This window comes from Physeter macrocephalus, chromosome 11 (genome assembly GCF_002837175.3).
Source record: "Physeter macrocephalus isolate SW-GA chromosome 11, ASM283717v5, whole genome shotgun sequence".
NCBI classification, from domain to species: domain Eukaryota; kingdom Metazoa; phylum Chordata; class Mammalia; order Artiodactyla; family Physeteridae; genus Physeter; species Physeter macrocephalus.
The window spans coordinates 5,420,166-5,433,917 of NC_041224.1; the positions used below are offsets into that span (position 1 = coordinate 5,420,166).

Here is a 13,752-nt window from a genome sequence, read left to right on the forward strand (position 1 = left end):
CATGGCTCACAGGCCCAGCCGCTCCACGGCATGTGGGATCTTCCCGGACCAGGACACGAACCCGTGTCCCCTGCATCGGCAGGCAGACCCTCAACCACTGCGCCACCAGGGAAGCCCTCAAATACATTTTTGACCCCTTTCTCTCTCTCTTCTCCTTCTGGGACCCCTATAATGTGAACGTTGGTACACGTGATGGTGTCCTGGAGGTCCCTTAAACTGTTCTCATTTTTTAAAATGTTTTTCTTTTTGCTGTTCTGATTGGATAATTTCCATTACTTTGTCTTCCAGATCACTTGTGCATTCTTCTCTATCACCTAGTCTCCTGTTAATTCCTTCTAGTGTGTTTTTCATTTTTTATTATATTCTTCATTTATGACTGGTTCTTTTTTACATTTTCTACCTCCTTGTTAAAGTTCTCATTGTGTTCATCTATTCTTTTCCTTAATTTAGTTAGCATTCTTACTGCTAATGCTTTGAACTCTTTATCTGGTAAATTTTATTTCTGTTTCATTCGTTTTTTTTTCAGGGGTTTTCTCTTGTTCTTTCAACTGAAACAAATTCCTCTGTCTTCTCATTTTGCTCATCTTTCTCTGTGTCTATGAATTTAGGTGAAATAGTTACCTATTCCAGCCTTGAAGGGATGTCCCCATATGGGAGCATCCCTGTACAGTTGCATACACCCTGTAGCTTTGGCGGGAGAGCAGGATCTGAGGTGAGCACCAGTCATGCTTCCTCCAGGGTGTGTTGGCACCTGTCACCTTATAAGAGTTGGGACTGGAGATGGACAGGCTAGAGCCATGGCCAGGTGTTTGTGCCAGGGGTTCTCCTCTGGTCAGTGGCCAACATCACTCTATTGCAGGGTTGTTCAGGTTCCAAGTTGCTGAAACAGAAGTCCTGAGGCTCAGGCCCGAGCTGACTCTGTTCTGTCAAGTGTGTATTCTCCTGTCTCCTAGCACCAGCACCCTCGCCCTAGAGGGGAGAAGCACTGGAGTAAGAGGGGCTGGAGTGGGTGCCTGGCGTGGATCAGGGTATGGACTGTGGCAGTCCTGGCCCCAGAATCCTGGACCTCTCTCTAAGCACCAGTAATGGCTGTCCCTGCCCCATTCAGAGGCCATTCCAGGTCCAAGCCAGTTCCGTCCCTCACAACCGAGCACTCCTCTCCTCCATGGCCGCTGTCATCCTAGTGTGAAGCTGTGTCACAGAGCAAATGGGGCCTGAGTGGGCGCTTGGCTCAGGCTGGGGCGTGCTGCAGGGTGGTTGGGGGAAACCAGCCAGAGTCCCGTGCAGTTTCAGTCTGCTTTCTCCGCTTTGTTTCAGGAGTAAGTGAGTCTGTGCACTCTCCTCACAAGCAGAGTCTAGGTTTCTTACAGCCCTCCTGTTAGTCCCACTGATTTTCAAGCCAGCCAAGGGGACTCGTCTTTTCAGTGTCAGACCCTAGGGCTGGGGTTCAGAATATGTGGCTCGAAGCCCTCGTTCCCCAGGGGGAATCTTCGCCCATGTAATCCCCCTCTTCTTCTGGGTCCCCTTCCAGGGGCACAAGTTCCAATCTGATCGCTTCTCTTTCCTTCCTACCCAATTCCATGTGGATCTTTCTTACAGCCTTGGTTGCACAGGAGTCTTTCTGCCAGCCTCTAGTTAGTTTTCAGTGAGAATTGCAACACATGTAACTGCATTTTGATGTGTTCATGGGGAGAGGTTAGCTCTGTGTCCTCCTACTCTGCCATCTTGATCTCCTCCCTTTGGATTTACTTGCCATGTCTCACAATTTTTCTCAATTTTTATCTTTATGCTATTAAAATTATGTTCTGGGAGAGTCTGTGATCTTTCAATTTAGTATTTGGGTCTGCAGTAATGTCTACTCTCATATAATCTCATTATATGTTTTTGGAAAATATTATCAACGTTAAAGCTCTTTTCTTCTGCAGCAGTATCCCCAAGGATAGTACCTTATGCTCAGTCACATATTAATCATATCAAAGCATAATATTAAAACAGGATGAGCAGTACAGCTCAAAGGGTGCAAAATAGATGGGATTTGAATAGCCGTCTATCTGAAGCAGCAATAATCACTCCTATCATACTCAGTGGTCTCTTCCTATAAGAGAGATTTTTGTGACGTCCCTTTTGCTATCTTGAAATGAAATCCATAGATATAGTGTAGTCTGCACAGTTAAAAAGAAACCCCACGGACTTCCCTGGCGGTCCAGTGATTGAGAATCCACACTTCCACTGCAGGGGGCACGGGTTCGATCCCTGGTTGGGGAACTAAGATCCCGCATGCTGCATGGTGCAGCAAAATAAAATAATAAAATAAAATAAAATAAAATAAAATAATAAAATGGAACCCCATTGTAATATAAGGGAGAAGGAAAAGGAGAGCAATGGAAAGTAAAATAGCTCTCATTGTGAGATGTAAATGCTCAAGCAGCAGTTCCCCAAAGACAGCAGTGATCACGTGCATGGGGTAGGTTCACACATCGTGGCATGGGTGTGTCCTGACATGCAATGTTGGAGACTGACAGCATGAGTGGTATTGCCATTAGTGACATGATGTTCCAAAATAGTGAAAAACTCTTGGTAAAGTTCTGAAAAAATGAAATACTATCTTCCTTTGATTTACATGGTAGCGCATTCCTGGAAAAGTCAGTGTATATTACAACCTAGCCAAAATACCACTCATGTTATTCTTTCCTGAGTTGCTTGAGCCAGTGTTTATTTTTATTTTTTTTCTTTGAAAAGCTTTTAAGGCAACAAGTTTTCCTGAGCTCAATTTTTTAGTCCTAGTCCATAGATTCTGAGAGTTACATTGTTATTTTCTGAATAATCTACAATTTTATTTTTAGTTAGTCCATGATCAGAATACTTTTTTTAAATTTTGAGTTTTTCTAAGAGGTCTTTTTTTGGTGTCTACTTGTTATTCATTTTTAGTTCTATGGGACTGTGGTCACTAGATGTAATTTGAAGTATTTAAATATTTTGGAATTTAATGAGGTTTTTCTTGTAGCTTACTTGAGGACTGGGTTTTATAAATGCTCAGTGTGGCTCCCGAATAGAAGGTATAATCTCAGTTTGCAGGAAAAATCATTCTTTCCATGGCTATGAGATTGGCTGAGGAATGGTGATATACGGACCTTCTATAACTATTTTCTTCGAGGTCTAAGAGAAGTATTTTAAAGATTATCAAATAACATGGTTTTATTGACTGCACTTCTCAAGGTTTTGCCCTGTGTCTTCAATGCTCTTCCTTTTGTGGCTAATACCACTGATTACTAAAGAATGACTTTTTGACCCAACTGATAAACATTGAACTCAATTTTGATATTATTATTATTGTGCCTTGTTTTCTCATTTTTTTATTTTTTTGCTTTCTGTTTGCATCTGCCTGGCTTATTTTTGTCAATCCTCTTACTTTAAATCTTTCTCTTCTTGAAGAATATGGTTGATGTCCATTTTTGATGTAGTTGAAAAATGGTCTCAATACATGAGTTTATGGCATTTAAATCTGTAATAAGAGACCCATTTGGCCTTGTTTCTGTCATCTCATTTAATGGAGTCTCTTTCTGATTCCTCTTTGTATTTACTTTCAATTCCACAGATGATTGCCTTCAAATACTTTTTAAAAATTTAACTAATATTTAAGCACGTTTATATTTCTTCCTTCTTTCTTTCATCCTCAGTTGTTTTGGTATCTTCTAGATTCCTAAGAGCAATGTATTTCCCTAAGTTATTACTATATGTTATATAGCTCTTCATTGACATGTACAATAATTACATTTTGTAGCCATTGTTATTTAAACATATTGCTATTTAGGTCTTTTCTCTGTTTAAGTGGAGCCAGTGATCACAAACAGCTCACCTACTACTAACTAGCAGAGTGCCAGGCACAGAGCAGGGGCCCAATGAATGGAGCCTTTAGGTATTACTAATATCCAGGTCAGATTAAACAGTTAAAGAGGTATTACTTTGTCCAAAATGGTAGACTCACAACCATGATAAATTTGGAAACCCAAAAACATATGAACAACTTTCCCCAAACTTAAATTTTATCCATATTGTGGAGGAAAAAACCATGGAACTCAAGAAAAATAAAATTTAAATAGGATCTCTTGCTTTAGTTTTTGCTACAAGTTCCAGAATGTTTTAAAGCTCAATGCATCATTGCAGGGCACGTGACACCTTTGGAAAGTGAACGTAGATACTGGGAGTGGCCTAGGTTGTCACGGATACTGCTTTCCATTAGGAATGCGTCCAGCAGCAAGTAAACAACAGCTTAATATTAATGCTTTTTAATAGAACATCTTTTCCAGTTTTATTGATATAATTAACATTGTGTAAGTTTAAGGTGTACAGTGTGATGATTTTTTTTTTTTTTTTTTTTTGCGGTGCGCGGGCCTCTCACTGTTGTGGCCACTCCCGTGGCGTAGCACAGGCTCCGGACGTGCAGGCTCAGCGGCCATGGCTCACGGGCCTAGCCGCTCCGCAGCATGTGGGATCTTCCCGGACCGGGGCACGAACCCGTGTCCCCTGCATCGGCAGGCCGACTCTCAACCACTGCACCACCAGGGAAGGAAGCCCCAGTGTGATGATTTGATGCATGTATATATGATGAAATGATTACCACAATAAGGTTATTTAACACTTCCATCACCTCACATAATTACCTTGTGTGTGTGTGTGTGTGTGTCTGTTGATAACTCTTTTAGCTACTTTCAAGCATGTTACACAGTGTTGTTAACTAAAGTCACCATGCTGTACATCACATCCCCAGAACTTATTCAATATCTCATAACTGGAAGCTTGTACCTTTTGACCAACCTCCCCCTTTTCCCTCCAACCCCTGGTAACTACCATTCTATTTTCTATTTCTGAGTTTAGCTTTTGTAGATGGCATATGTAAGTGATAACATATAGTTATTTGTCTTTCTCTGACTTATTTTAGTTAGAATAATGCCCTCAAGATACATCCATGTTGTCACAAAAGGCAGAATTTCCTTATTTTTAACTGTTGAATAATCTTCGTATGTGTGTGTGTGGGTGTACATCCCCCCATTCTTCATTCATCTGTTGAGGGACACTTGCTGTTTCCTTGTCTCAGCCGTTGTGAATAATGTTGCAGTGAACGTGGAACGTGGGAGTGCAGATCTCTTTTCAAAATAATGATTTCACTTTCTTCAGATATGTACCCAGAAGTGGAATTGCTGGGTCATATGGTAGTTCTATTTTTAGTTTTTTGAGGAACTGCCATACTGTTTTCCATAGCAGCTGCCCCAATTTACATTCTCACCAACAGAGCGTAAAAGAACATTGTTTTTCCAGTAATTAGAGGAAGGAGGTCCCAGGATTTTTTTCAGCAGCTCAGTGATGTTATGGATTTAGGATCTTTTCCTTTTTCTACTCATTCATCTATAGATTGGCCTTAGTCATCCATTGGTTTAGGGTTAGGGTTATGGCTGTCATCTTTGCAAGCACCTCAACATAACTGAAGCATCTCAAACAGGAAGCATGGGGGCAGGAGCATAAAAGGTTTTCACCTCATGCAGTTGTTTGAATCAGGGAAACAACTCTTACTCATAGCTCCTACGACAGACATTACCTCGAACTGGGTGGCATGACCAACTCAGATCCATCCTTGCAAAGAGGGGACTGTCATGATTGATTAGACCAATCATGATTCATCACTAAGGACCGGTACTCAAACAGACAAAATAGAAATATTGCATATTATGCTGTTTTTTGGTATGTTTTTGATAACAGCCACTGTTTGAAGATCAGCTCACTATACAGGCACAAATAAACCAAGTTATATCTGACTAAAGCAACAGTGTTCTGAAAAAACTCTTTGTAAACTGCTGTGCATCAAAAGGATGAACAATGACTCCCCTAATGACCAAATCTCACCTGTTTCCAGAATTGGCTCAAGTTCTAGCACCAGCAGGAAGCACAATGCAGTGAAATAGTGTGGGACTGGAGGAAGCCTGACCACTGCTCAAGCCCCGATTCCTTACTCATCACCTGTTATCTTGGGCCAGGTACGGAAGCCAGCACCTTGGTTTTCTCAACTGTAAAATATGAAGCTACCACTCCCATACAAGACAGCTGTAAGGATTAAATGAAATCGTAGACAAACCATACAGATGTCTGATGTTAATAAGGACAGTCTGGTCTGGCAGTGAGTAGGCCCACGTAGGTGTATGTGAATAAGACAGCTGTTATAAAAGTAAAAATATTCCCTGCCCCCCGGAAGCTGAAGTGTAAGTGAGCACGCATTTGGAAAGGAAGTGCGGTAGCAGAAGAAAGGGCTGGGATACAATTAAGGGACATTTCTTTCAGCTGATATCAGTTATATTCCACACTAGTGGTGGCAAATAGAAATTGGTTCACTTTCCTGTTGAGAATCACCTAATGAATTTTGGATGTATCATTTGGAAGTAATGGTATTTTTATAAAACAATAAAGCTGGTCATAGAAATTACTTAGGAAGCTTCCTGTGAATTTACTAATAGGAGAACTGTATGTGTGGAGTAATTAAGAATATTTATGCAGCTACTTTTAAACTGTGTGATGTGAGAGTGATCGTTGTGAAGCGAGCTTACCATCAGTGAAAACTTCTAGCCCAGGCTTTGTTCCAAGCACATTACACGGATCAATTCTTTCATTTCATGCCCACAACAATCCTATGAGGTAAGCACTCTTATTATCTCCATTATTTTCTGGTGAGAAAACGACAGTGAGATTAAATGAGGTTATAAAACTCGTAATAGGCAGAATCTGAACTCAACAATCCAGCTCCAGATCCCACGCCCCTAACTGCTACATCCTACAGCCTCTCAGTGGAAGCAGAGCTGGGCTAACTTGTTCAGCTGCTTAAGCAAGGCCAGTGCCACTTAGCCTGTCTGTATAAGCAGGTGGCAGTCTGTCCTCACATGCAGAGCTGGAAAAGTCTTTTTTTTTTTTTTTGCAGTACGCGGGCCTCTCACTGCTGCGGCCTCTCCCCTTGCGGAGCACAGGCTCCGGACGCGCAGGCTCAGCGGCCATGGCTCCTGGGCCCAGCCGCTCCGCGGCACGTGGGATCCTCCCGGACCGGGGCACGAACCCGTGTCCCCTGCATCGGCAGGCGGACGCGCAACCACTGCGCCACCAGGGAAGCCCCTAGGAAAAGTCTACTTCGCCTACCTGGAACAGGGGCAGAGGATGTGGGTGACGCTCAACGCCTGATGGAAAGAGGCGGGGCGGGGTGTTCCCATCATGCACGGGCTGGGACCAGCCATCCCATTCTTTGCTCCACATCTTTAAATGGCTGGACCGTGTGGGTAAAAGCAAGGCTAGTGAAGTCCACCTCTCCAACAACCTGGATGAAACCGATTAATGTTTGAAACAAATATGAAATTTAATTTTAGACAGAGCCAGTTCAAATATATCACTTGGTGTCATTAAAAAAACAATTTTTTCCACCACTGGAAACAGTGAAGTAGATACCAAGTTGCAAGAGGCATCTTCAAGAGAGTACACACATAATTTGAAGATACTTTATTAAGCTCAAAGGTTTTCCATTACTTTTATTTATAAACTCTTACTAGTCAAAAAGAAAATAAATAATAAAAATCTATATCTTCAGGAAACTTTTAACAACATAATTTCGTTTTACATGTTTGTCAATTTTAAGTTATTACAATTTAGATATATTCAATCATTACACAATACCAGGAAGGTCAGCCTTAAAGATATCGATAATGTCTCTATTGGTAAGTAAAATAATGGTAAAAAAAAAAAAAAAGATTCCAGTATGTGAATGATGGGAATATAGAATTATCTTCTTGATCTTGGATTTTAAGTATATGGACTTAAAAAAACCAATATTCCTGTTCTCTCAAATAGTGGCTGACACTGTCTCAGAAGCAAGCTGCCTAAAGAACTAGTCTGTCCTTGCTACAGAGGGAGCTGACGATGCATAAAGTACAGAATCAAGGGCCCTTTGCAACATTAATCAAAGGCCATGGAGTTGGCCCTGCTGCATTAAATTTTAACCAAATCTCTTTCTAAGCATCAGGGTGGCCATGTAAACGTCACTTGCAAGACCACATATGTATATTACCTGATGAAAGATTTTTCAAATTGCTGAAGTGCCTCTTTTCATTATTAAAAAAAATACTGCCCAGCTCTCGTGTAAAAAGGGAGAAAGGCTGGACAATTATATTTCTATAACACCTCCGCCACCACCACCAAAAAGGACTCCGTTTCTACCATGTTACACTATCTCTACCTACACAGGAAAGAATTGAGGCAATTGTCTGTAAATGAAAAAAAACAAAACCAAAAGCAAATCATGTATTATTTCTGAACAAAGAATTTGGACTGCCTAAATTATAAATCATTTCCTAGGAAGTCCTAATTTTTCGGAAATTTCAGTCAATGTTCAAAGAGAATATTCTACACAAACCACCTAAGGAAGATCTGTACTTTCTTAGACCAGCCCCACAACTATAAAGTATGGCTTCAGTATTAGATCTGGCAACCCACCAACCCCTTTTTAAACTAAATTGCTTGCTATTTAGTTAATTAACTTAGAACTTGCTGTTTGGATTATGCTGTCAAGTAACAATGTCTGGTTATCTAACTATTTAGCTGTGAGTGTGTATCAAGGTGTGAAATTTGACACGTCTGAAGGAAACTCAGTGAGTGGTACTATCAAATGCGCACACAGAACACACTGGTGGATCTGCGTATGAATAAAGGTCAAATATTTACATGGAATGTTGACCCTGACTTATAAAACTACTATATCTTAAATTATGACGTCTTTACATACAATTTATTTAATGAATAGCCTCATTTGATAATTAAAAAAATATGCCTTTCAAATATTTCATAAATATATAAAATTTCACTACACTATTTTTCTTTAAACAGGACGTCTAAACTCTCTTTACAAAGCAACCAAAAATATTGTTTTTTCTGTTTGAAAGTCACAGATGCAATGATTTCTGATTGACAGGGTCTTACGGCCTGCGAGAATGGGAGGACATGTCCTCTTATACAACTGTGGACATTTCTGGTATTTTGAGCTACATAATTTACTCGCTGAAGATGAGTAGCATCCAAGAAAAATGAGAGATCCCATCTAAACATTTACAACAGAAGAGTCTTTCTTAAACTTCTTTAAAAATGGCAAGATTCGGATGGTATCTGGCCAGTGTTAAGAAATATTTTGATGACAAAGAAATAAGTTAACATTACATGAAAAGTTTTCTAAAATATATCTTATAGTGCAATTTAAATATATTGTGATCAATTGCACACATTTGAAAAATGATCACATTTTCTTTAACTGTATCAGTAACATGTAAAACCTACTTTTAGAATAGGAATCATTCTTATAATTTATTGGGAAAATCCAAAGCCAGATAACTGGCTCTAGAATTTCTGGTGAGTCCAGAAATGTTGTCTGAGGATTTACAAATAAAAATGTCCTTTGTAATCTTACTTGCCCCAGGATATAACCATTCTTAAGCCATAAAGAAAGGTTTTTCATTTCATAAATAATAATTTTTAAAAGCCCATCTTCCCTTATTAAGCATTTGTTGAGTCACTGATATATGCACTCATGAGGCCTTCTCAAACTGTAACTGTGAATATATTGTGTCTACGTAAGAAAAAGGTTGCACTTGCAGAATAGTAAGAGGACTCAGCCTTACTGCCAGCCCAGGCGCCGCTATGATGATGTCTGGAACTCCTGAAGACTGCAAACTGAACGTATTCAGAGGCTGACATGCAAACTCCAAGGCAGTGACGACGTCAGAGACCAGCTGAAGCACTGAACTCCCGTGTACATTCTCCAGCTATGTCTCTCTAAAAAGTTCAACCCCATTTTGGAGATAGAGCTACACAGTCAAGACAACCAAAAGGCTCAAAGCTTTGCTCAGAATACGGTACTGTGCAGATTTTGACTCTGGACCTTAAACTCAAACACTGTGCTTGAAATAAGGCTGTAAAAAGATACAAACAAAACCAACATTCAATTTTAACCAAGATCGCACATCTTAACAGTGATATAGATTAAAAAACCCTACCACCAAAGTGGTAACCGATTTAATCATGCACTCGACAGAAGAGATAATTATGGAAATTTCCCTTAGTTATGAATGCAACCAGCTCACTGGAACCCAGTGGGTATCTGTCTCCAGTTTGTCAAAAGTTGTTTTAAGCTCACTGAATGCCATGGTGAGATCATCATTTACTATAGTTTTGTCAAAAAGATGACCATATTGACTTTCCATTATCTGGGCAGATTTAATCATTTCTTGAAAGTCTTCTTCCTACAAAAAGAAGTATTTTAAAAAATTGGTTAACCAGGCAATTTTATCATGTCACGTCTATGCACATATTGCACAACTGGTTTATCTAATGTTGTTCTGTGTTCACTATTTCACCTCAGCCACGAAAGAAAATGATCCTCTTTAACTATAAATTCTTCAGAAGCCATAATTTCTAATACCCTCTCTCTCTGTTTGCTTGTAACTAAACTGCCCTGACAAGAGTCAAAACTCCTGCCTTACCTAAATTTCAGGATAATTAGTCACTCGCTTATCATTACAGGGATATTTCAGTATTAAAGTAGAATTGTTTACCCTGAGGCTATGCCTGCCTTGTTCACATTTATTCATAGCAAGGAATGTATAACAAACTATTTTTTCAGAGTTGGATACATTTATGAAAGGACACTTATACCATGTCCTTCTATGTCTCAGTAAAAGTGGCAAGTGGGTCAGGGGCCCTTCATACTCACATTTTTGAAACCAGTAAGAATTTTAGTTGATTATAAAACAAGACTATATACATAAATGTGAGTTAAATCTTATGTCACCATTTATTATCTTCATTGAGAAATCTTCACATAGTACAATACTGTAATAAACAGTACAATAACTCCAATAACTCTTTATACTGTGACATCCTGGAGTCATTTCAGAGTCTACATTTCAATGTCATAGAAGATTTTCACAACAACAGAAATTTTAATTTTAGTGTTAATCCAGAGCCCTGAGTAATTAACCTCATATAACAGTACCTGTTCAGTATGGTTGTGTATTGTCAGTACTTTAGAAAAAAGATATTTAAAAAATACTGGGAATCAAAAACATTATCTGTATTTGGTACCCACAATTAATAGTTTACCAATTAACACAGACTAAAGTTAAAGATGAGTTAATTAAGAGAGGGAGGGGAAAAACCTTCTGCCATTAAATTTCTCTGCTTTTTATTTTTGATCCTAAAATAGAATACATCGTCTTAAGGTTAAAAACAAAAAACAATGAAAGGCACTGCCAGAGTCATTCTAGTCATTAACAAACCACAGCTGCCATTTCTAATAACAGTCAAAGGAAATACAAATACAGATTGAATAATACAAGTCTACTTGTCCTACACCCAAAATGATGCTTTTTCTTTCACTATGCTAAATATGATGTTGATACAAACAGACAAGGCAAATTATTAAATTTTCATCTAGACTATTAATGAGTAATAGTAACTGACTTTGGTATTTTTCCCTTTAAAAATAAGGCTAGTTGAAAATTCAGTGGTCTAGCTTTTTACATGTGCCTTCAAAAATTTTATAAGTATACATAATAGCATACAAAAGAGTTCTGAGTCAGTGTAATATGAAGATGGTTCACAGAAGCACAGAAAGCAGCTGCAGTGCAATCACTAAATGCGTGCACCTAAATACAGTTCTGTCTCGCGAGGGTGTTTGGGTCACACCTGCATCTACTGCAGTCCCCTAATGTAGTCACTACTGCACAGATGATTGTAAGTCCTGCTTGTGTACTTTTAGTAAAGCGTCCTCATACTTACCGTAAAGGGCTTTGCAGCACCTTGGTCATCTCTGCTTGAAATAATCTTTGCATTTTTTCTTGTCTCCCTCAAACGCTCTACTGATGGAGGCTTTATAAATATCACATAGGGCTTAAATTCTAGTGTCCTTAAGTGCTTCACTGTCTGCAATGAAGAAAATAAGTTTTCTTACATTTCTTCATAACGTCATGAGTAAGTTTAATAACAAAACTGAATTTTCTTTCTAAGGAGAAAATTCCTTAAAATTATTTCCTAATTAAGGTTAGCAGGTCTTTCAATATATTGTTATTCAATCAGTTGTTGACAATTAAATGTAATAGACACCTCTAAAACGATGGAGAATGTAACTTGTCTTTAAAATGCTTTGAAATATGCCATAATTAATATTGAAGAGAAGAAGCTAAAAATACCAGAAAACTAGTTTTTAGATCTAATACCCAAAAGATGCTATGAGTTAACTTTCTTTCCACGAAAGTCTTCCAACCGTCCTGTTTAAGCCTCTTCCTGATCTCAGGTTGAGGTCTCCCTCCTCTTTCATTCTGCCCTTCAGAGTCCCCTACGAAGGGCAAGCCCCCAGCTCGTCACGAAGCTCGTCAGCACTGCCTCTGGGTAACGAGGAGAATGCTGTGGGCTGCGTCTCTGCTGGGGGTCTGCGGTGAGACAGGGAAGTGAACTGCTTCGCCCACTGGCACTCAGTCCACGTGACATGAGTTCCCAGGGTGCCAGGCAAGCTCTACCTGGTGACTTGTACCTGGTACAGTTCCTGTGACATGCCCGCGGCTCTTGCCGGGCAGGTTACACTTCTAGAATATTTACAGAACCAAAATCAATGAAAGAGGACTGAGAACCAAAATGTCCATTGTCAAAAATTATGAACACTTATAACAATGCATACATGAAATACATTATACATATAATGCAACATATTTTTAAATACAAAATACATAGAAGAAATATCTAAGAGACATTATACCTGGCAAACACTGAATCTAAATAAGAGTTACAAACACAAATGTCGAGGCTTCCCCAACCCCTGTTTCCTAACAACAACATGGGCTTTATTTCAGCAGAAACTTCTCAACTTGTATTTAAATGCTTTTGTCACCTTAGGAAAGCCACCTATATGCCAAAAGTGAGTAGATTTCAGATTTACCCCAGGCTGAAATGCTCAAATGTGGTAGATTACATGGGCTTGAAGGGTGTTTAATAGGTCACTGTTCACTTACATGAGGCTGAACGTCCAACAAACAAACTTTGTTTTTAGCTAGGACAGACCGAACTGAGTCTATACTTGTGCCGTAATAGTTGTTTTTATATTCACCATATTCAATAAACCTGTAGAAATTAGAATCATTTGCGAATTATATATACATATATATGGCAGACATAATTCATATATAAAAGATGTTTTTGCTGAACATGTAATTTTTTAAACTGTTTTTAATAAAATAACTAGGTCCAAGTACTCCAGAATGTCAATTTAAAAAAATCTTCTATTTTATTTTTTCAAATCAGTAACACTTGCTTGTATTACACTTAAGCAGAAAAAAAGTACTTTAGTCCAGCACGACTCTAATGTTTTCCATCACCTCTTTTTCAGAACTAATGCAATGCAATAAAACAGTGAATAAGCCTAACAATAAAAACTACTGAAATTTCACTGCACATGAAAGAACAACCAAGCTCAGCTTTAGAACTCGAGGAGGACTGGCTGGTGGCTAACGTGAGCAGGACAGCTGAGAATGTGCTATAAAAACTCAATCACTGGGCTTCCCTGGTGGCGCAGTGGTTGAGAGTCCACCTGCCGATGCAGGGGACATGGGCTCGTGCCCCGGTCCAGGAAGATCCCACATGCCGCGGAGCGGCTGGGCCCGTGAGCCATGGCCGCTGAGCCTGCGCGTC

General features: G+C 39.4%; 2 protein-coding genes across 15 annotated transcripts in view; both read right to left on the bottom strand.

Moving 5' to 3' along the window:
• ODAD2 (outer dynein arm docking complex subunit 2) overlaps positions 1-9,779 on the bottom strand; it is a 277,030-nt gene extending 267,251 nt beyond the window's left edge. For 6 of the 7 annotated variants that reach the window (XM_055087693.1, XM_055087692.1, XM_055087696.1 and 3 more), the window contains exons 1-3: positions 9,693-9,779; positions 7,174-7,348; positions 6,594-6,710 (exon numbers count right to left, since the gene is read on the bottom strand). The gene's annotated coding sequence lies outside the window, so the exon portion shown is untranslated. The other variant, XM_055087695.1, reaches the window with a different exon arrangement.
• The window catches only part of MPP7 (MAGUK p55 scaffold protein 7), a 276,448-nt gene continuing 270,050 nt past the window's right edge, over positions 7,355-13,752 (bottom strand). For 7 of the 8 annotated variants that reach the window (XM_055087706.1, XM_055087700.1, XM_055087702.1 and 4 more), the window contains 4 exons: positions 13,077-13,185; positions 11,851-11,994; positions 10,208-10,313; positions 7,355-9,983 (listed from right to left, as the gene is read on the bottom strand). In XM_055087706.1, the coding sequence (XP_054943681.1) occupies positions 9,856-9,983; positions 10,208-10,313; positions 11,851-11,994; positions 13,077-13,185 (487 nt within the window). In that variant the 3' untranslated portion in view covers positions 7,355-9,855. Of the gene's footprint in view, positions 10,314-11,850; positions 11,995-13,076; positions 13,186-13,752 lie in introns of all 8 variants that reach the window. The other variant, XM_055087705.1, reaches the window with a different exon arrangement.